Source organism: Blennius ocellaris (genome assembly GCF_963422515.1).
Source record: "Blennius ocellaris genome assembly, chromosome: 16".
NCBI lineage: Eukaryota > Metazoa > Chordata > Actinopteri > Blenniiformes > Blenniidae > Blennius > Blennius ocellaris.
Genome location: NC_137665.1, coordinates 17,648,828 through 17,672,689, shown reverse-complemented (window position 1 = coordinate 17,672,689; position 23,862 = coordinate 17,648,828). Strand labels below are relative to the sequence as shown.

Genomic DNA, 23,862 nt, shown 5'->3' with positions numbered 1-23,862 from the left:
TTGATTTATTTTTTTCCAAATTCCAATGTTTTTGATCTCAAAGTCAGTTCGGTAAAGGTTCAGGCTTGTGACGGGCGTCTGTCCAATAACTCCCATGTTTTCACTGATCGGGTTGATCGGCAGAACTGTTGTCAAGTTGATCGTTAGGACGTCCTGGAACTCAAGTAATACTCTGGGACTGTTTCCCCGCCGGGACTCGTCGTCCACTGCGTGTCTCTGCTGTAAGATTTCTGCTCTCTGTACGCAAAAAAAAAAGAAAAGCTCTGGCTGTGTCTCGGCACATGTGGAGCATCTGGAAAGTTTAAAAGAACGAAATAAAAGCTTATTTCTGTTACATATTTATAATTACAAAGATGCTTTACATGTGCGACGTTTTGTGTAATTTCTTTTGAAATAAAAACTTGGCATAATGACAAACTGCTGTGAAAATTTTTCTGCATTCATCAGCTGTGACGAAATGAAGGATTATTGTAGCAGAAGCTCGCGTGTCGAGTGTTTGTACGCCTCGAAGAAGAAGTAGCTGTAAACAGAAGCAGGAAACATATTGTAACTAGAACAGACACTCAGAAGAGCGCCTGCCTTCGCCAACGTCACGTTTGTCACCATGGCAACCCAGTAGATTACAAGGATACTTGATCCACCACACTATGTCATCGTCGCCGTTTGAATTGCCTCATTTGTATCACTGACGTACACACATTTTACAGTTTCCATGTGATCCTCTGACCTTTGACCCCCAGTGTGATGATGTCACTGCATCGTGTGACATCAGACGATGGGAAAACTGAACAATTTGGCGTCAACTTGACCTTTGACCGAATTGCGGTCAATATTTCATGGATCAATCGTGGGATTAAGTCAAATCATCCCACCGTTAACGTCCACAAATCGAATGGATTGTTCCTTGGATGAATATTGTGGAGTGGAGAGCAGAACTGTTCATCTACAACTGCTTCCCACCGAAGTCCACAATGATGTGAAGTGATCATTAACAACACATTTTGTATACAGTCACAGTATATTTCCTTCTGAAAGTGAAAACAGCCAGGAAGCAGACATTTTTAAGGCTATGCACTGAGAATGAATGTTATTATTGATGTTAGCTGTATAATATATATTACATTTAAAGACTTCAAGACAATTTATAAAAACAGTATGTTTTATAATTTATTGAGGTATGAAGGATTGTTGTTTTCCTTGAATTATAGTTACTTGTTTTTTTTTAAATCAGTTGAACTTTCCTGCGTGGCTCAACTTGATCTATTTGATTTTATTATGTGATGTTATGAGAGGAAGATGTCAAGAATTAGGACTCTCTCCATTGTAGTTTGGAGACCTGAGGGGAGAATCCCATTTTACGAAGACGTTTTAAAAGAAAAAAATGTAAATGAAATACAGGAGTTGATTGTTTTTTTCTCCCCTTCATGGGGATGTTTTGTGGATGAGATGTATGATCAGTGTGTTAGTGTTTGTGGTGCAATTAATGGGACGAGGACCGGGGAGAGAAACGACATTGTTTATATGATGTGGCGTCAAAACAGTTCCAGTAAACGAGTTAAAGAAGAAAGTGATGCACGTCAACGTCATTCATCAACAAAGAGTTGAAAAGAATATGAAAATTTGTGATCAAACTTGCTTATTAAATGACCATAATTCTTTATATATATATATTTTTAACCGTGAATATATATTTCACAATAAACTCAAATAACATAAGTCATGCAGTGTTTTACATTTACAGAAATAACCTGTTGAAAACATGAATGTTTACGGCGTTGACGTCCAGGAGAGCTCATCAGAACTCCTCCTCGGTTTTTCTGTCTTTATATCGACTTCCTGAAAGAAAAGAAGGAAAAACTCCATTCCAGCGTCTCACTTCACGTCACATTCACAGCCTGCGGGACACTTTCCCACCTTTTGTTGGCGCGGCGGAGCGCCGCCTTGTTTATCTCCGTCAGCAGAGTCTCCCTGTTGTTCTTCATGTTGGTCTTTGCTATCGGCAGCAGGGCCTCGATCATCTCGTCGCTGAAGGGGCCCTGGAAAGTCGAGAACTCCTCCATCTTGGCCTTGAACTGATTTGCATCTGTGGAAAAACACAACGGTTGAAAGTTCAACTATGCTTTTGCGCCTCGTGTTTAACTTTGTCACACTCAGTCCTGCTTCTCTCTTTATACGTAGATCTCTGATGATTCTCTCTGTCTTCAGGCCAATTTAATGCATAAATAAGGTTGAATTTCTAGGAAATATAAGTTGTTTGGGTTTTTTTGTAGGGGGGCACATTCCATATTAAAGACATGAATAGTGATGGGATAGTAATCATGATAAATCATTCAGGATACACACTATAAAACGTGGTTGTCCAAACATTTTTTTGGTGTTTTTTTTTTTTTATGCAGTCAATATTCACTTCAGGTTGATCCAAGTGGAGGTTTAGAAACCTGTCGTGTTCTGGTGCATATCTGCAGGGTGCAACTTGGGGGAAATGGGTGATAATCCCTTAAATGACACCTATTCCCTCCTCTGGGCCCCTGAGCAAGACGCCGTTATGTCCTTTCTTCGGCAAACCTTTGCAGTTGCGTCTGTTGAAGAGAGGCATGTAGACGATGGTGGGCTCCTTCTCCGTTCCTTCCAACACGTAGCAGTCCTTCGGCCAATCCTTGTCCTCCAAGATCCTGTCGTCTATCACTGGAAACGGCTTCTTCACCTTGGCTGCGTAGTCCCTGGCGAGCGTGAGCGTCTGTACGACATAGAGAAGAGTGAACCCTGATTTAGACCAGAGCCAATACTGTCGCGGTATAATCCAAGGGAAGGGGCGAACTGGAAGCCTGGAGCCTGGAATGAGTACTGAAGCTGGGCTGTCAGGGACCTTCAGTACTGCCCTGGGTACGATACCTACAAGCACCACCAGTGAAAACAAGTGGACACAGAACAGCAACAGGAGCTTTGGCGGGGAGGATACCTTTATATTGGCGAGCCCTGCCACTGTATGTACTTTTGATTTAAGCAGTTTGTAGATGAGTCAGTTGGGCTTTTGTTGGTTTCAGGGAACAGCAAGGTTTTTGTTCGTCCATTAAAAGCAGGCCGCACTGTGACCTGGTATTGTTTGGCACAACCCCCAGTCCCCACAGTTCCATTAGTTTTTCTATATTTGATCAATCTTTGTTCTTTTTGTCGCACCGTTTTGACTCCTTTCACTTTTCGATTCTCGTGTTCAACACCGAGGCTCTTCTGGTATTGATCGCGCGTCACCGTCAATCATCGCTTCGTCAATCAAAGGGTCAACGTTCAGCCACAAGTACCTCAAACATGTTTCCGGCGCTGTACTCTGGTGCAATGATGAGATCAATGTCTCTCTTGTCTCCGAGAAACGGAGGGTAACCCACGTTGATGAGCAGCCCGGCGTCCACCAGCTGGACCCTTTCCTTCGTCAAGAGGCAAGCTGGAAGTGACGAGTCTGCCCGCCAAAACAAAAGTCGTCATGATCGATGATGACTATTAAGCCGGGCCTAAAGCGAACTCGTCTCACCTTGATACTTGTACAGGAAGTTTCCAGTAGTACCCCACTCCCATTTTAGAAGCAGGGGAATGATTTGCTTAGCGAGCATAGAAACTAAAGGAAGAACATGGAGAGAAAAAAAGAAATTCAGTTTATGTAACAGAAGAAGGCCTGAGAATGTTTACTAGGATCAGACATGTGGAATAATTCTGTTCTTTTTAAACGTAGAGGGGGAAATATCAATTTTTTTGGGAAAAACCCGGGAAGTGTAAATGTGGCCTGCAGCTCGTCTCCATGGCAACACACCGAATTGATACTTTTTTAATATTACTGTTATTTTATTGATACTCTTTCATACTCTTTCTGGTAATTGACTGATACTTTTACACTTTCACTGGTATTTTATTGAAACGTTTTCACTTTTATCCATTCTATACGCAAACTTTATCGATATCTTTTCAACAACATTAATAATTGATTGATACTTTTTCACTGGTACTCTATTGATACTTCTTCACCATTTACTGGTACTTTATTTGACCAATATAGTCATTTTGTAGTTTTTCTTAACAGTTCAAACATGCAACATTCTATTATTTGTTGTAATAAACAGGGTTTGACAGTTTTTTTTTACAGCAGTGCTGTATACTGACCGTGTGCTTTAAAAGCGCCGTCCTCCAAACTGTCACTCCAGGTCGTGACCGCGCTCAAAAGCTCCAGGGTCCACTCCTGAAAATGACCTTTTCTTTTCTCCACACTCACCGACTCCAGCAAGGCCGAATCGTTTTGATTGACTTTGTCTAGAAAAGAGAATAATGCAAGTGGTTATTTTCATAAACGCATTTATTGTGTAATTTCATCAGCATGTTGAACAAAATGATATAAAGCTTCTGCTACCTCGTAGTATTTTCTGCAGCCTGCCGAGTTCGGACGAAGCAGTGGGGTCTTTGACCGTCATCCTGGTCAGGGCGATCAGCTTATCAAGAGCGTTGTAGACGCGCAGGTACTCTTGAGCACCAACATTTTGAAATTCAGCCACTGCACGGGGAGAGCGAATGCATACATGAGGGGGAAAAAAAACAACCCACATTTGACTGAAGGGGAAGGCTGAAGTCCATTTAGAACTCTGCTTACCGTTCAGCCAGGGGGGGATGAAATCTACGACCACCTCCTCGTGAGCCAACGCGCAGCCTAAAACGCCTGCACATGAGAGGGAAGAACACAAAGGCAACGTTCCTATTCTTGAATTACTTTGCATTATGAGGCACAAACCTCACTTCAGACACAGCAAACCTTTCGGCCGCGAGGAGAAATAACCAGAAACGTTTGAGCCCTTCTCAGGAATCTTGTGAAAAAGTCTATGAAGAACATAAAGTGAGCCGTTCGATTTGACCAAAACACTTTTTTTTCCCCCCACCAGAATTGCTTGGTATGATTTTATTTGACCTTGTCACCACCTTCCAAGTTGCGTTTGCACTGGATTCATCTTTTAGTCCTGAAGTCCGCTCTTGGTGACACATAATGTAACGAGGCTTGCAAAAGCATTCATTCCCCTTCACACCTTCCCACATTTTGTCACATTGAGCCTCTGCAAACAGCAGTTTTCAAATCGAACACGAGAGCTTCAAATGGATGGAGGTGTGGACTTTGACTGGTCCATTCTAACACACGAATCGATCGAAACCAGGGGTGTCCAACCTGATCAGAACTTCACCATCAGACCCCTGTAAACTCTAGTATTCCCGCAGCGAAGGAGAAACCTGGTCCAACTTTCACTGATGGCTGTGAAGCTGCTAATAAATCAGAAAACCTTTAGCGATTTGCTGTTTATCACTATTTAAACCACAGCAGCAACATGAGCTTTGCTGTTAAGACCACGTCAATAACCTTGAGCGCCCTGTGTTTCGCTTTCTCTCCCCGCGACGCTGTTCTGACTCACGATAAACAGTCACACTGGGCTTCCAGTGCTCGGTGGACGCAGCGGCTCCACACTGTTACACACCTTGCAGCTTGACCATGTCCATCTCTGGCTTCTTTTCCAGCAGCTCTCCCATGTGGAATTTGCTTCCCAGGAGAGACGTATTCACAAACAGGTCCAGCTCGGTGAATCCAGCCTCGTGAGGGCTCACCTCGAACCATTGGCCTGAGGGACGGGACGGCACGTGTTTCACACCAGACACAGATCGATTCGCCGCCCGCGGGAAGACGTGGCGTCGACATACCTTCCGTGGGCCCGTCCGAATAGCAATGCTTTTCTATGGCGCTGTAGATCGGGTACGGGTTGGACGCATTCCTGCTGGCCTCGTCTGAAAGACACCGTTCGTCCATCTGATGAAATATAAGTATGTTTCTATAAAGTCATGCTCCTTCATCTCGTTTGAACCTTTTTTTCTTCATTAAGTGTCGAAGTAGAGTTGCTGTTCCTTAAATTGGCATAATGCGCTAAAATTGCCACTGATCGATGGCACTTTGTCTCAGTCAATTTATTTATTTATTTTTCAGGGACCATGCACAAAAGCATTACATTTGACAGTACATTGTTGTTCACAAGTTCTGTTTTGGCGCCAAAATGCAGCGTGGAGGAGACGACTGTCGATTTCCTGCTGCGATTCTTTGAACCTTTACTAGATGGTGTACACTGGAGTAATATGACTTTGTTTGATTATGTGCAAATGCATCATAAATGGGTTGACTCGGCGTTTCCTTGCATTCCGGAACACCGGCCATTAACTTACACAGGAAAACAATACAAGTCGTCAACAATGATTTTCTGGTAACTTTCCAAATGGTTCATTAAATAACAACCGATTCTACAATTTGTCCTCGTGACCCGTCCATCTGAAGAATGGACGCCTGTCTTCAGAGGACACGTAACGTGTAAAAGTGGACTTATGCAGTTAAAATGCTTTATAGTTGAATATAGACCCCATGGTAGTGTGCAAACTGTCGCGCAGTACCTGCTTCATGATTCCCGCGGAGGTTAACACCCCCCAGATATCAGTGAGGGAAAAGTCGTCCTCTTTTGCCGTCTTGTTCAGCCACTCCAGAGCGTCCGCCAGCTCCACGCCCTCTCCTAGCAGCCTGGACTCGGCTCTGTCCAGGTTGGAGCTCCACTCCGGGTCACTGTACAGAGAGGCCATCGACCTGTCCGAGCGCAGAGAAAACACATGCAGGCGCTCAGCTGGGGAGGAAAAACTCACTGTAAATGTTCCTCTTTGTGTGCTCAGGTGAACTGTTCAGACGAATTATCATGTATACAATGGCTCTTCGCTCGATGTATGTTTGAGCTCAAGCTGAGCGTCATGCTATCTACAAGATTGACATTTTGGCGGGAAAAAGAAACAGAAGAAATTAATGTATTTTAAAATTCTTGTGGCTGAAGTTGTCTTAAATGTGTTGTTTTGTAGTTTACATTTATTTCTAGTCTCAACTCATAGTATTTGAATGTTTCTGAATGTAATTCAGTGACATTACCAAGGTTTCTCAGCAGGTCAAGCAACGCTTTCTAAATACCTGGTCATATTACTCTAAACTAACAATACTTTTACTTCAGTATTTATTTATTTTTTTAGTACTCTACCCACCTCTGGCCATGACGGCGCAAATGTCTTTGATATTGGAGCGCTGCCATCATAGCTGGGATCTATCCCATCAGCCATCACGTCCACACTTAGTAGTCATTTGTGTTTTCCACCATAGGTACACACTGGCATTACGGGCAGTTACATCTTAAAATCATCTTTAACGATACAGCTATGTAGTTTACAATCTGGAGCCCAAATCACACACCAGAATAACCTCAAAGGTTCCCTGAAATGTGAAGGAGGTTCTACTTCCTCTGCAGTGAGAGACCAGATAATAAAACCTAACCACAGAAAAACATCAAGTCAAACTTAAAGGAGAGCCGACAAAATGTACCGAGAACATAATCCTTGGTCACAGTGGACACATGTATTACCATGTGGACCCAGAAACTCCCCCCAGGTAGAGCAGGGAGTCCAGAAGGCCGTCCTTTTCCATTTGATTGAGCGAACCCACCAGACTCACGGCGGCCCGCTGACCCCCACCTGACGCCAGCAGGGCGATGTGGGGAACTGAATCCTACGTCGGGAGATAATGCAGAAGAAAAAATTACAAATCTTAATACACACAGACATAAAAACGTGGTTCAGAGCTTCTGTGAGCATACCCAACCTGTAGGGGGCATGCTCACCTAAATGCGTTTATAAACCACATTACACTGATCTTGCCTTTTTCAGATTAAGAGAGGCCCCCAGTGATAAAACATTATAGTTCTTTTAAACAGCCAGTGAATAGAGACACTTATTGAGACTCTTTTATTAACATACTTTGTAAAGAAATACAAGCAGATGCTTCATTAATCCCCTCTTAGAAAATGAAAGTTTTTTGGGGGGCTGGTTTACTTGAAAAGTCTGTGTTTCGGGAAAACAAAAGATATATGAGGTATGTTTTCAAATGACACACTAATCCATCTTTTAAAGCGTTTTAGAATGCCTTAAAAGTATAATAAAGAAATATATCTAAACATTTAGAAACATGAACAAACCTGGACACAAATTCAGAACACATTGCTGTTTCTGTGCATTTAAAAAGAACCGTAATGGAGAAAGTTGAACCTGACCTTCTCCGGCGCCCTCTATTGACCAGCCGCCACTGACTAAAACCTTATTTTGAGATGTGGATTGAAGGATGTTTCAAAATGTCAGGAGGCTTCAGACAAACACTGTGCTGGTGAAACCAAACCCAGAGATACAAATCGCTTGGTGCAGATTCATCCTGCACTGGAACAAAACCCTGATTGTTTTATGGATATAAAATATACATAGACCTATAGAATCATTTCCACAGTTCAATATTGACTAAGTTGATAATCACTGCAGAAAAATATTGTTTTTTAACTGCCATGATTACGTTTGTGCTAATTGGTTGTTCTTCAGACAGTTTTTATTTGGCTGATGAGAAGATAACTACTTTCACTACTTTGATTTGCTAAAAAAAAAAAAAAAAAGAAACAAAGCAACAAAGAAAACAAGAAAAGAATAAGTCATCCATGTTTGTTCTTCGATCCCAACACATTAACACACATTTGCAGTTCCTCAATAAGAACCGTGAATGTGGAGAAGAGTGTCCTCACATCAGAAAACTGAAATAGTTTCTGTTTCTGTTAAAATAAAGAAGGTTGAGATCCTACGAATAGATTAAAACCAAGAAGATGACGCCTGCACATGGGGCGTCTGTGGTTGAGCTACGGCTAACGTGGTGGGTGTGAATGAGTGAATGGCGAGGTACATTATTGCACTTTGGGGGCTGGTAAAACTGTGGAAAACCATTTATTTCTATTTCTATCTATCCATCGCACACACAGTACGGTTGAACTACGTACTTCTGTACAGTTGATGTCCAGCCTGCTGAGCGACTCCAGAACAACCTGCTTCCTCATGTCGACATACTGCTGCTCACCGGCACAGAGGGAGGGTGTGTGACGTATGGGTCTCTGCGAAGACAGAAAAATAGGCTAAGATCAAATTCATGACGACTTGTTGTTTATCCCCACCCTGCCCTGAAACCGTTGTGATTGAGGCCACGTTTACACATACTTGGGTTTTTACAAAAACTGATTTTTCCCTCTCTACGTCGACAAAAGAAAATCTTCATCGACACGGACCCACATGTACGCCAGGATCAGAGCTACTATGAGCATGCCAGACCTGTAGGGGGCAGTGTAACGAGAAGCACGTTGCCATAACAGTCGATTAGAATCCTAGAAGGAAAAAACACGACTGGAAATGTGGAGTAAATATCCGCCTCCTCCCCTTTAGATACAAGAGTTTATCCAGATCTCCTCCACTGTGGCCTGACTTTTCTGGAATCATCGTTTGTGAGCAGTGATGCCAGTAGCGCGTTACTTAGTACTATTTCTAAACCACTAATCCAATTAAAGTTATTTATCCAAGCAGGAGATTGGTCAAACTGTGCGACATGGTGCGTTCAAGTACACCTCAGTTGCCGTTTTGTTCTTATTTTCATTTGTTGAAATACATACAACTGCATTATCTTGTCATTTTACTGCATATCCTTGTTCTACATGTCCCCCCAGCTATCTCTGGAAATTTTCCAATTGATTCACTGCAGATTCTTTTTTTTTTCTTCCACAATTACACGCTTAACTCGCACCCAATTTACATATTGCTGTATACGTAGATTTTTAGAAGATTTTCCCACAGGGACGATGAAAGTACATTTTATTTTATTCAGGATGGTGTGTGGCGATACTCTCTCACTCTCATTATTTCCATTGACAGAATTCAGTTTTCATTTCACCATTTCCTCATTTTAAGTACTTATGTTTTCCTCCTAATTTCGAACTTTTAAACAAACGTGACAATTCCTCGGATACAGATGAAGCCGAGGAGAAAAAACAGATGTCAGAATATGGATGTTACATGACAAAATGCTGCCCCCCCCCCAAAAAAAAACTTCAAAAACTTGCAGAATAGCAGGGCTGCTGCTTTATATCGCCTCGGTATGCTTTGTCACTGGACAGGTGATTCAGGTATGGTTGCCTACAACTTCAAGCTTCAAGTTTATTTGCTTTGTGGTATTGGAACCACATTGGAAAAGAGTGTGCAAAGAGTTCAGAAAGTGCGCTGTCAACATTTAAAAGACAATTCACGATAAGAAAACAAAAAACAAACAAACAATCAGTGCCACATAAAATTTCAATTGTTAAAATATAGTGCAATAAAAGTCCCTGTAAAATAAAATCCAAGTGTCTAATAAAACCAATCAAACAAACAATCCGTCAAAGCCTTATACACATGTATAGGTTAAAACTCCAATAAAATGTCCATACAAAATTAAAGTGCCTTGTTTAGACTTATCAACTTATCAAACAACTGCTAATTTTCTGGAAGTCTTTTGTTTTATTTAATTTAATTTTTGTTTGTTTGTTTTTTTGACTAAAAGTTACAAAATAATAAATAAAATAATTCCTGGTAGTCTTGAACTTGAGAAATGACTGATTTGTTTGGATGGTTTTGTTAAAAATGAATTGATTTGTATTTGTTTTACCCAAACTGAAGCGTCAGAGGGCAGCACCAGGTGCAGCGTATTTAGTGTGACGAGCTCAGGAGTGTTTGTGTGTGTGCTGTGTGTGGTGTGCGTGTGTGAGCTAGCTGTTAACCAATCAACAGATTAGAAGCACCTGGTGCTTCAGGAGAGTATAAAAGACAGGAGGCTGGTCCCGTCACTTGACGCTGCAGCTCTGCCGGGGCAGCAGCGCCTTCTGTTGGGTTTTGGGTTCATCAAACTTTTTTTTGTATTTAACAACCAGTTTGATTTCTATTTTTGCCCCAAGCCTGGTTATGACAATAGGAACTCTCCTCCTACCTGCTCATTGTAGAATAAAAAGTCTTGAGAGATTCAAGACAAAAAGACTTAGTCTGGAAAGTGTCCAGTACTGACTCTCTGAAATCATGTTGCATGCAAAAAAAATCCTCACCGACCCACAAACTTCTGATTCTGTCATTGCCTGAGACAAACTGCCTCGAGGAAGTCCTCGAGAATTTGAATTTGTTTCTTCCAAAGCTGGAATGTGTTGGAACATAATCCAGGAGGGAGAACTTTGTGGAAGCATGTGTGCTTTAGTTGTGCCCATGACTGATTAGAGATGCAGGGTCAACTGTAGACCCTGTGGAATTTTATTATGCAGCCTAGCTTTTGACTATAAACCCACTGAAACCTCTATTGAGAGCGAGGAGACGACGACACTGCCTCCAGTATTTCTCAGGTTGTTTTTGTTTGGGTGGGCTGTAAATGATCTCGTATACGAAGTCGTTACATCCAGACAGAGACGGTGTGAAGAAATGAAGCCTCGTCACTGATCACTTTGCGTGATTTTATATTTGTTGCGCTCTTGTTACACGTGTATTTTGCACAACTTGTGTTGCAGCAGACATTAACAAGTTTATTAATGACTGAAAAAGAATGGAAAGCACAACTATTTCTGCCATCGGTGAGGAATTAATATTGCAGCTCATAACGTGCAAGTCACTAAGTCATAAACTCCAATAGAAATTACCGCACATCTGTGTCATTACTAAGTGAAATTGAGAAGGATCAGTGTCGTCCTGGTGTCTACTGGAAAAAAATATTGTATAATCTCGCGAGCTTGCTTATTTATGGAGTCGACGATCCTTTCTGGCTTTGGCCGCAGCAGCAGTGTTGCTTTTGGTTGGGATTGCGCTCCAAAATTCTTCAAACTTGTTGATAAAGGGTCTGATTCTCCCTCATGAAATATGCAGCTCTGCAGGATGGGCTGGACACATCAGACATGGTTGTTAATAGCAACATTGAAAGTTCTTTCAATAAATCTGTGGCAGTTGTGGTTGCCACCTTCGGGTTCATCCACAGACACACGGAGACGGATTCACAATTCACTAATGCTTTTTATTTAATAAACTCAAAACGCACACTCTGCAGCGTTGTGCGTCTCCTCCGCCTGTCACAGCACCTCCTTTATGAGCAGAGAGGTGGTTAAACATCTGATAATCAGGTGTGCTGCCTCACCCCTCTGCTGCTATATACAGTGACGATATCATGTAATATTGCAAACAATATCACATGACGGCCTTTTTTTCCTGTGCAATCGTCTCCTGGTACATTATAATGGACATAAGTCTCTTGTTCATACACTTCCTCTGGTACAAGTTCTGGTAAATAATTAAGGCACTTTAACGGTATGTTTGCATACATGCCACAGAGCAATATAATTGGCAACTTCAAATGCAACGTTAGTTATTTGCATTTCTTATTGCAAATTAGTTTGGAAATGCATTTGACTACACTTCTTACTTTTCCAAATGTTTTTTTGAAGACCATTGTAACAGGCCCTGGAGATGGAGTCTGTCAATCCAGATTAAATTGTCTTTTGAAGAGGTGTTGAGACGGACAGGAACTAGTGTCTTCTGTCCTTTGCTTCTGTTTATTTCGGACATAGAAATGTGTTTCTATCAAACCTAAAATGCGTTTCTACGCCGTCCTCCAGAAGAGGGTTAGGCCTCGCTGCACTTGGTGCTCTCAAACTCGTATTTAACTCGTATGTTAAATGGATCAAACTGTACTTTCCTGGTTTCCTCTGGTCTCTGCCGAATCTGTCAATCGAAGGACCTGAACATATAAAACTTGCATCAGCGCCAGATATAAAATAAACATGCATGTTCTGAAAAATGGCCTATTAAATACTATTCTCACCTGTTTTGTTTGTGACGTTTCGCTGTAAGATGTGGCTTTGATCGTCACACAAGACTGGAGGCTCATTTGAGGCTGAAGTGATTTAGACTTATTGATGTTCATACTTGAGAAAACTTGCTTGCATAGGTATGTTGAGCCAAACATGGACACGACTCCATGTGCATATTTCATGTTCAGATGCATTCTGGGAACGTAGCTGAACATGTCTCGATGGCATGTGTTACAGGTCCGATCTGTGGACTCTGTAAAACAGTGGAAATGACTGAGTCACGCAGTGTTGAACTCCGGTTTTCACGTAGCTCCACAGGTAGACTTTTAATAAGTGAACACAAAATCAATAAACCAAACAATACTCTCGCATTTGTTGCAACAATGACGACTTTCAAATCCATACACAATCTCTGCATTTGAATAGTATATTCACAACAATATTTCACATTGACATTTCACTATGACCAAGTGGGTAAATCACTGTAACTGATTACATAAGCACAACACACGAGGGCATGTCTGGGAGCCAACAATAGAGATTCAACTAGTCCATCGCCATTTTCCTCGAACTGAACGCGGGAAAGACTTGTACAACAAACTCATATACATTCATCACACACGATCGCCACTAATACACTCCGAACATTCATTCACCTTAAGATATATATACAGTTCACGTGTTTTAAACACTCTACAAACCTGTGAAACAGTGGAAATGACTGAGTCACGCAGTGTTGAACTCCGGTTTTCACGTAGCTCCACAGGTAGACTGAAGAAGCCACGCGAGAGTTTGTTCCCCAGAAGTCCGTGACGGCACCTGGATGAGTCACTGTTCTGCCACACTGCCTCCTACTGTCTGATTTAAATAACTACAGTCACCTCCCCAAACTGACACAGGATGGACACTCGCATTAAGTCCCCAAATGAACAAAAATACAGACATTGAACTTTAACCTCCAGAACATGTGACAAACACACTTTGTGTGCTTCACACATGTCGACATAAATTTCTACATTGTTAATCTGAGAAAAATGGAATAGTACAAAGCACAACACGTTTTTGAAAGGAAAGTAGTGCTGAACTGTTTTTAAAGGCTGATTATACATGACTTGAACATATAATTCACCAAGAACTGTACTCACCTCAGCAGTTCTTTCTATATTGTCCACTGGATGAGTCAGAACTCCTGAAATAAGTGAGAGGCAAATTCCAAAGGCCGCAAAACCTAGAATTTGTGTCAGCATGTTGATATTAATCTTTAGCTGAAGTTAGATTTCAAACTGCACTGAAACTTCTCCCTGCTACTTTCCAGTTTGTCTGAAAACAAATCCCTCAAATGCACAAACACTCCCTCAGCCTGTTAATTCCTTCCGCATGTTGGCTGAAAATGTTCACGTGATACATTCCAGATGTCAGAAAAAAATAGGGACGCATTAGAACTGTTTTTATGTGCTTGTCATGAGCGAGTCGTTCAAAACCTGCGAGCTCATTGATTCAGCGGGCAGAACTGCGTCAAAGGTCGGACAAATTTATTTTCATCAGAAGATATCAAGAGATTTATTTACAGTCTGATGCATTGTCTATTTAGTTGGGTTTTCTCTGAAGAATTCAATGGCCGCAAATTCCTTCTTTTGACTCTTTATGCTTCACATAACAGGTTTGACCTACAGTCTGTTGCAATGGGCACAGATGAGTTTTCACTGAGATACAGCCAGGATCATTAGACTGAACAGTAACGTCACACTAGTGTAAGTGATGGTGACCATAGCCTTTATAACAAAAACCCCATATAGAGTCAACTCTGAGAAAGCCTTGAGGCTTTTTTATGCTGTAGTAAGATATAAAAAAAAGTGGTTGGAATCCTGCATGGATGGTGGAGGTGCGGAAAGTTGCAGGCCGCTGTCGGGGAAGACTACGTCGGGGGTCTGCTCCGCCGGCCTAGGATGTGCCAGGATCTCACCACACGGGGTGGAGGAATTGTCAAAAAATGGCAGAGGACTGTTCTGACCAGTTCCCACACATTGTGTGTGAGACTTACATTTATAGTAGCCATTTCTTATTCCATTTCTCATCATATGGTGTGTGTGTGATGCCAACTGTATGTGTGTATATACACAATCAGCTGCTGACACTGGCTCAATAATGAGCAACCAGGTGCTGGACAGTCTGTAACGATCTGGACAGGTTGGTGTTAGATCGTGGGGAGTTTTTGTGGCGTCTTCAAAACTCTCTAAGAAACTTATTTGAACAGGAGATTTGATGAGCCAGAGTATTTATCTGTAATCGGTCATGAGGGTTTTTAAACCTCACTAGATGATTACTGTTCTGTGTAATGATTTTGACATCTGGATGGTCTGAGCCTGGAAAATCACATCAAGTACAACCAGGTAGCAAGTATAAATCCAAACGGTGTTTACAGGCACAGAATCCAACACATGTGAAAGGTTTTTTAATTACATCTTTTACGAAAAATGTTTTTCTAACCAGCTCGGCCCGACAATCATACAAGAATGGTTTTTTTTTTATTATAAACTCTATGATCAAAGTTGACCTCCTCCATAGCGTTGGTATGACGGGTTTTTTTCTCTCGCTCTGTCTCCGTGTTTTTGTTTTCCAGAATCCAAATGGCAGTTTCTCCATCTGGAAAAAATCTTATGTTGTCATAGACGATCCTGAACATTTTCACAAATGAGGAATTTCTTAGCAGGAAACCGTTTTTCTCTTCTGATGTGTTGAGGAATCCCGAGCGTGCTCCCCCATTGGTGATTAAGTGGTCGTCTACTAGATCCCTGGAAGTGCCAAAATGAACACGTTCACAACTCTCTCTGGACCGTGTAATTCCTTTTACATGCATTACCACATTCCCCCGATTTCTGGTCTGGTACACATAGATTTTGGGCCCCGCAGCAGAAAATTCTTGAATCGTGTCACCGTCCAGCTCATCTGTCAAATCTCGCAGATAATTCCCCAACTCCAGAGGCGTCTCTCACCACATACACCAGGCGGTCTGTGTCCGTGTAAAGAACTCTGTCCTGCAGTCTCTCCAGATAACTCTACAGCTTCAGGCAGGTGCATGCTGTGGTGAAGACTGCTATGAAAAGATTATCTGTACCGTTGGGGGGGTGTAACGCATCGACTGTTGTAATTCCACTGAATCATGGCATGTCATCATTCACAAAAGTAACATAACTGACGCGACACTTTCCTGAAAAAGGGTCACTGAAAAATTCTTCGGAATCACTGACCAAGTTCGTCTGAGATAAATTGCTCCTCTGAGCAAGGTTGCCCCAAAAACTGTTGAGACGAGCTTTGCAACCTGACGTTTGGCCGGATTCACCTCAATCTTGTCAGCCTCCAGCTAAATGCCCCGTTTCAGTCTGTACTTGCGAATGCATCTGTCCCTACTCTCCTCGTCTGTCGCTTCTGCAGGATAACCTGAAGCTTCCTGCTTATCTTTCAGGAAAGTGTGAATGTACCCCAACAAAGTCACTGCACCCCTCAAAATGCCACACTTCAGTGATTTTAGCAACTCTGTACCCGAGCTCTAACGCGTTGTTGAACTCTGCTCTGACCCACAATCCCGTCAGTGCGTGGGCCTGGTCGTCATGACCGCAGGGACTGGTCTGATTGCTCGCCTCCGTGCAGGTGCGGCAGAGGGTGGAGAGCAGCTTGTCGCTCGGAGATTTATGAGGGAGAACGGGATGGTAGAGAGCACGGGGTGGATACACTGTGGCTCTAATTAACCCAAAGTAATTGAGGGCTGTCAAAATCCTTGTGGATGATGGTGGGGTGACGCAGCCGGTAAGGGAAGCTGCAGTCTACATACGGGTACAGGGAGGCGACGTCTACGATCAGAGGGTTGGCTTCTTCAAGCGTAGTGCAGCCGTGGAAAAAACAACTGTGAAACTCCCACGCGTACTCGACACTGTCGATCTCTGCATAGCCATCAACAAAATATGGCCCAATCTGCTTCTCACCACTGTTCAGAGCATGCTGGATGGAAATGTTACAGGTGTGCACTACCCATTCCAATCACTGGATGGAGACATTGGAGTAAGTTTTGAATTGATGCCGAAAGTCATCTGCTACGGGGCTGGCGAGTGTTTTTAGAGGCTGAGACTTCCATTCCGTTCCATTTCCTTGGGTACAGCGTTTTTAAGGCCTTTGATGACACGTGGGTTGTCCATTCCAGTTCAATTAATTGAACTGGAATCGCGGGGTTTTAGTGCAGCTGAGGAAAATGCAAATCTGTTCATTAGGTCATCAAATCCTGTCACAGCCTTATATCTGCTCGCTGGCCTCCAACTTCATTTTTCAGAAACATTCTCGCCCCAAGTTCATCTGAAATGGAATGGTCCGTTGGCAACAGGAAGGAAGAACTTCCCCGAACCTCTCGTTTCACTGGCCCATCTGGTTTCACTTTCAATTTGCAATCCTGTGACGCCTCCAGAGATCTGTTTTGATGTCAAAAGAAAACTTGCATGGCAGATGGTCTGTTGCTGATATGTATAGTCCCGTTTCCACCGCACAAAAAGTGCTGGAATGGACAGGTATAGTCCGTTACGGTTCGTGATTTTTCCGGAAACAACCGCTCCAAAGGCAGCTTTTCTGCCCCCCCCCCCCCCCCCCTTCCGTCGGGGTATCTGGGACCATGGAACAGGTCTGAGTTTGAGGAACCGTCTGCTGATTGGTCAGTGATTCACTACACGCCCTCAATATTTTAGTGTCTACTGTATGAATCCTCTGCTGCTAGTGTGGTCAGCTTTGCACTGTTTTTTTTTTTTTTCCTTTTCTTTTCTTTGCTGTTCAACTTCCGTGTTGGTCGTGAAAGAGTGGATGTGAGACCGGGGCTCCGGACTTTGCATCGCGTTGGAGCTTTCTGTTTGCAGCATAGTGTCAGGGCGCCGTCGGTGGTCAGTGTTCTGTTCAACTGTGGTCAGTGCAGCTGCATCGCGTTTGAACAGAAAGCTCAGATGCGATGTAAAGACCTGGTGAACATTTTTTTTTTTCAGTTGCAGGTTTATGAAAGGTGAAAAAGCTTTTCATACTTATTTTTGTTTTTAATTTTTCAAAATTGAAGATCAAACCTTGAACATTCATTTGAAAAAAAAAAAAAAGTGATTGACACTGAACAAACCTTTTGACCTGGATCTCACCCCGTGTCTGATCCAATCACGCCACCGGGCGCTTCAGATGGGCCTGCGGGCGGAGGCGGCTGGACAGTCACTCTGGCTGCTGCTGCTGCTCTCTGTTGTCATGGTTGCAGTGTTGTTTACTGGTGGTGGTGGTCTTCCAAAAAATCCTTCCTTGTATATTTACAGTCACTGTAAATTTGCTGTTCTGCTGCTGAGCATCCGAGCGAGAAACCTCATTGCCTGATGACGTTGACAAGTATCTTCTGTGAACCTGAACCTGTGTTGATTAGGCCTAAAAATAACTCAAGTAAAATAAGGAGTTTATAATTTGTGCAAAATATTTTTAATAGACTACTTAAAAAAAATAAAAAAAAATAAATCTCCCCCTCACCACTAGGGGTGCTGCAGTACCCCCCACTTCCCACAGGCCTGCTACACGGTGAGAGGGGCGAGCTTCATTGGCATGGATCAGGAGAAAACACGTCCTGGAGTGGCAGGAGACAAATAACCAGGAAGTAAAATCCTCACACAAATTATATGCAATTCAGGAATCTGTATTCAGAGACAGAAAATGTCTTCTGGTGGCGACAGGTGGTTGAACAATGTGATGTCTTGAGAAGACTGGAGCTTTTCTTTCGGTGCTTGTCAGAGCTGTGATTGTTGTTTTTCAACATAAATTTGCTGTATTCACTCCGCTTAGCCTCTTCGTCTTCTTTGAATCAGGCAGTCTAGATGCATCACTGGCGTATTGCTGCCATCTGGTGGATGTTATTCAAAGGGTGAGTCCTCTGGTCTTTTGCCTCTTAATAAAACAAGGACAGGCACACGCGCATTAAACGAAAGCCTTCATAATAAGTTATTGGAATTAGAATTTTGAGCTGAATGATCATGTATCTGAAAAAAAAGTGCATTAATAAGACACCAGTCATAATTTAGTACAGTTGTGCAAAATCACAGCAACATGCATTTTTTTTTTAATAACAAGTCTGGCACCACACACCCCAAACAAACATTACATCACCCTACCCGCATGAACTAGAAGCGTTTTCATGTCTTTCAGCATGAAAATGGATTTGATTTCATTCATATTACACTATATAACAACAATTCACCTCATGATCTGTTGGTGCAAAGTTTAATAGCATCAATCAACAGTTTGTCACTTATTCCTCGCTGCTTGGTCATTTGATTTCGTTGGTTGGAACAACTGTAAACAGCACAGAAGTCTTTCATGACATGAAATGTTGTTAATTTTATTAAGAGGGTTCATTCAGAATCAACTGTAAACTGCTTTGCATCAAACACACTTCCATCTCAGTATTAAATTAGAGCAGAAGTTTTCTTCTTCTGTGACACCAGCAGGCGGCCATTGTTGTCTTACAGTGGAGCATGAGCTGGTGTACTGCAGGAAGTATGGGGGTGATTGAAGAGATAAAGAATGGAAAGGGGAAGTGAAAGAGATACTGATGTGGGGAGACAGAGGAAGGAGCAGAAACTGTCTAAAGGTTCTTAAAGACAACGGGGTTTATTGGGGGCAAATATAGAGCAGTGGGACATAAAGTAATTGAGCCAGCAGATGGCGGTAAGACAACACGTATAGATGCAAACTGCTGTAAAGGAAGAAGACACCAGCAGGTGTCCTGCAGCAAGTGGAGCATGCAATGATGGGTTCAAATTTAATTTTCTCTCTGTCGAAGCCTGACACTGAAGCAAATTGACGTCTATCTTAGATTTAAAGACCAAAAAAAAAAAGCATAAAGCTGCACATCCCCACTGGAAGCACAAATCTTCAGTCCTCTTCAGCTCTGCCGTCATTTCCACACGTCTCCGTTGAGTCAGAAACAGAGTGGCGACGTCTGCGTGAACAGGGCCGCACGGAGGGCCGTGGGGGCTGAACTGATGTGATTTGGGGTCATCAAAAAGCAATCCGATACGAGATTAAGCAACCAAACACCGAATGCAACTTGGTGGATATTTATGTGGGCCGGTTTCTTCTTCGTCGGCTCTGTACGGTTAAATTCAGTGTACAGATATAAAAAGACCTTTTACTGTCCATATTTTATATCTGGCATTGAGATAAAAGAAACGATGACCAAATTATATTAGGTTGTCTCAACTTCTTTTATTTTTTTTGTGTAATCATTCAACAATTCCATCAATTTCTCCAAAAAACATAACTGCACGTGTGAATGATTCCGTCCACGGCGCTGCCTGTGGAGAGGCACAGTTTTCATTCATCGAGCGGCGAGTTTCCACATCATGAACCCACCGACAGCGATGAATGTGAACCGGACTCCTGCAGGAGGAAGACTTCTTTATACATGGATCCAAAATGTCAGCGCAGGAGGAAACAGATCATTTTAGATTAACAAAAAAATGTATATATAAAGTAGCAAACGCATGCTTGTACTGCTGTAAACCTACCGTTCTGATTTCTACCCACACTGACTAATCTACTGAAAGCTGAAATGCAGGTAAAACTTTGCTTGAAATAGTTTTTTTTTTAATGAGATTGTTTAGACAGAAGAGTGAGACTCTGCATCAGAATACAAGATAATTAATATTTAAATCAAACCATGAAGTTTAAAGAAGTCCTTTCAGAGAAACGTATTGGATGCCAAACAGTGAGTGGAGAGATGACCTATTTTCTCCATTTTGCTGTGGTAATGAATTAATGAGAAAAATAACTTGAAAATCACTGAAATTATCTTGAAAAAAAATTGAGAAAACAAAATTAGTTTAATCGCATTTGTCAGATTTAAGCATATTCTTTCTTGCTCATAGAAAAAACGCACATATTAAATTAAAAAAACAAAACTTTCCACTGAGTATTTCTTAACTGCAGTTATTTTAGTTTGGAAATACGAATTCAGTGTGGGAAAATTACAGAGTGAATTTGAGTGGTTTTCTCAACACTATAGATCTTGTTATCTCATGAATGAAGCTCAAATTGACTATCAGGCCAAAACAGGAGAAAATAAAATATATTTAAGTGTCCTTTTAAGGCTTCCATAGTATTTCATATCCAAATAATATAAAATGGTTATAATGATTATTATATGGGTGTACATTGGAAGTCGTTTGTATCTATTGGTGCAAGAAAGGCGGCTCCAGTTGTCACACTGATTCATCAACTCAAAATAATTTAATGGGAAGAATTTCCTTGTCTTTTTCATCATCCATACAAATCATACTTTAAAATTTGGAAAACATTTAAAATACCTTTATTCGCTGACAAAACCTTGTCAAGAGAATTAAATACTTAATGATGTTCTGGTGTGGACGTCTTCGTACGCCCGACTGTTTTGTACACCGCAGTGAGTTTCCTGTTTGACGTGAGCTCCAGCGTTCAGGTACATTCAACACTCGATGGTTTTTGTTTCATCTGTCACAAACTCACCGACAGCGTTGAATGTTCCCCAATACTTGAAAAAAAAAAAAAAACCCAAACGTCCAACGTTTCAGAAAGAAATCGAGGCTGTGGACAGGAAAAAAAAATCAAACTGTCAGATGAAGTTCAGCCCTTTATTACAAGTCATGAATCACAACAACTGACACGCTCTGCCTTCGTCGTCCCTTTGATGCAGCTGCAACACAAAACCATAGAAATGTCAAAGGCACAAGCGCAATATTGCAGATGCAATATTTACACCCCAAGAATGATTCAAGCAGGAAACCTTCAATCCTCTCCGGAGCAGTGTTCATTAATAAATGATTTGTACAAGCGCACGTTACGATTTCATTATTGTTGTGATATTGCAAGGTCACATTAATTCAAATAATGTAAATTGACGTTTCATAGAAGTTGTGCAGATCATTAGGACTTCAAATGTTTACATGGATATATATACATGTACTTTCTGCGTTTGCATTGAAAAAAAAATTCTGCATCAGACAATAAATGAACACATTAATTCATCCAGTTTTTACACCACTTCCTGTTCAGACTCCCAGGTTCTACAGGTGAAAGCAGTCCATCACAGGACATGTGCACTTTCCACCTTTCCAAAGAAGCGATGGATAAGAAGATGGAGGCCTGGAGTGTCGAGGACTCCAGAGACCTAGTGCCTGATGGCGGCAGCACCAGCTGCATGCCTCATAACTGAACACTGGGCCATTGAGCACAAGTCAGACAGTCGGTACTGAAACACAACACAATCTGAACTCGAGAGATTAGCCTGAAACGTAAGATGCTGCCAAGCTTTAACAGTCGGACCACCACAAACACTTTGACGCCGGGTCTGACCAGTCACACCCACATAGTCATACTTTAAGAGCATCATTTGCAGTTGCCAACTCACCTTCAACCCAGGGAGTACATGTGAACCCCACAGACAAAAGTACTAACCATTACCCACCACAACTGTTGCGCAAGTCAAGAATACATTTCCGAAAGTAAAGCAAGTTGCTCATGAGTTCTATGGTTACCCCTCTCCCTCTGCATGTGTGCATCTTTTTATAAATTGCGTATGACAGATGCGGGTTGTGTACGTATGCAAGTAGTTGTCGGTGTGTGTACATAATTCCACATGTAATGGAATGAGTGGGTGGAAGTAAAACATTTCATCCTATCCCCCCTTTTATTCAATAATCACATTTTAGAATGATCTTTCTTCCTTTGTATATTTTTATACATCAGTGTTACTCTGAAGTGGGTCACGGTTACACACTGAATATGTGCACGTTGCTACGTAGGTCCGCAGCAGCTTCAGTAAAAGCAATAACCGCTGGACACTGAATGTTTTAGTTTTGGATAATGTAAAAAACAAAATACAATGCCTATGAGCACAATAACTAAGGAAAAAAAGAAATGTAAGTAAGTCAAGGGTAAAAGTGAAGACTAAGGGAAATGTCCAGTGTAGCCTCTCGGTGGTGTCTGTCAGTGAGACTGACACAATCCTACCACAGAATCCGTTGAATGGTGAGGTGGAAGGTCAAATGTTAACTGGGAGGCTCGTCACCAACTGGATCGCCGGTCAGCCTCATCAGACACAAGGCTGGAGCTCCAGGTTTTTCACAAGTCAAAAAGCCCAGGCCTGTATTTATAATTACTTTTTTCTATCGACAAACCAAACTAATATATTTCACATGTAGATCACCATAGGAATTTCCAAAAGTCATTTGAAATTGTCAACATATACAATTTTAACAGTGTAATTACAACTAATCGCAATTTTGTTTTCACATTTACCAATGAATTCACATTATCCTTAGATTAAAAGAGAATATACATTGAAGTATAGGTGTACCTTGAATTTTTCTAACAGATGTCTTTAGATTTTAAATCAAATATATGAAAGACATCCTTTTTAAATGACAAAAAGCTATGTCAAATAGCTGAGGGCACTACTTCTGGTTTTATGCAAAAAAGTGCAAAGTGCTTTTATATAATTCTGTTCATTATTTTGTTTATTAGCAGTTTTATTTATCCTATTTTGGCAGGTTACGCATGTACGGGTGTGTTTGTCTGTCTGCATACGTAGGTGTATTAATATGCGTGTCTGTTTTGGGCGCACTTGCTGAGACAGTCAATAGTGGGTGCAGTCTAAGGGTAAGTGGAGGAGAGGGGGTGGGGGCAGTGTGGGGGTGGAGGTGGCGGGAAGTGGGAGTGGAGGTGGGGGGCGGCTGTCTGGACTGAGGAGTCTTGATCGATTCCAGGCTCTGTGTTTTTCAGACAGACTGAAGGGTAAAGGTCAAAGGTCCACAGTCTTGTTTTCTATGAAAGTGTGTGTGTGTGTGTGTGTGTGTGTGTGTGTGTGTGTGTGATCACGTTGAAAGTGAAGTATTGTCTTTTTAAACATCTGCACTTATGCAAAATAATTAAATTGACAGAAAAACCTGCAAGTTCAAAACACTGATTCACAACATCCAAATATATATATTTTATCATTTTCCAGTGATAAAAAGCAACCAGATAAACCACCAGCACACGAGCTCAGTAGTAAATCTACGTGATGCAAAACTCA

The 23,862-nt window shown here is 41.8% G+C and overlaps 1 protein-coding gene across 2 annotated transcripts; it reads right to left on the bottom strand.

Moving 5' to 3' along the window:
* Nucleotides 1-1,507: 1,507 nt before the first annotated feature.
* Nucleotides 1,508-14,050, bottom strand: LOC308141367 (cytosolic phospholipase A2 gamma-like). Of its 2 annotated transcripts, XM_080511491.1 has the most exons (15): nt 12,770-13,041; nt 12,647-12,685; nt 8,901-9,014; nt 7,455-7,597; nt 6,454-6,640; nt 5,719-5,824; nt 5,499-5,639; nt 4,631-4,696; nt 4,394-4,534; nt 4,150-4,296; nt 3,527-3,610; nt 3,300-3,454; nt 2,566-2,737; nt 1,915-2,083; nt 1,508-1,836 (listed from the first exon to the last, which is right to left on the bottom strand). In XM_080511491.1, exons 1-15 carry the CDS (start codon nt 12,971-12,973, stop codon nt 1,824-1,826), a joined length of 1,881 nt encoding a protein of 626 aa, XP_080367617.1. In that variant the 5' UTR covers nt 12,974-13,041; the 3' UTR covers nt 1,508-1,823. The 2 variants fall into 2 exon arrangements, with proteins under 2 accessions (XP_080367617.1, XP_080367618.1); XM_080511492.1 differs by lacking the exons at nt 12,647-12,685; nt 12,770-13,041 and adding an exon at nt 13,904-14,050 and having other exon boundaries at nt 8,901-9,011.
* Between the last annotated feature and the right edge of the window lie 9,812 nt (nt 14,051-23,862).

Excerpts from the sequence above, each read along its gene's own strand:
- LOC308141367 (XM_080511491.1), bottom strand. The coding sequence starts at position 12,973 with ATGTTCAGCTACGTTCCCAGAATGCATCTGAACATGAAATATGCACAT. Across the intron at positions 5,825-6,453 it reads CCGCGGGAATCATGAAGCAG|ATGGACGAACGGTGTCTTTC; the intron begins GTACTGCGCGAC and ends ATATTTCATCAG. Across the intron at positions 3,611-4,149 it reads CGGCGCTTTTAAAGCACACG|TTTCTATGCTCGCTAAGCAA; the intron begins GTCAGTATACAG and ends TTCTTCCTTTAG.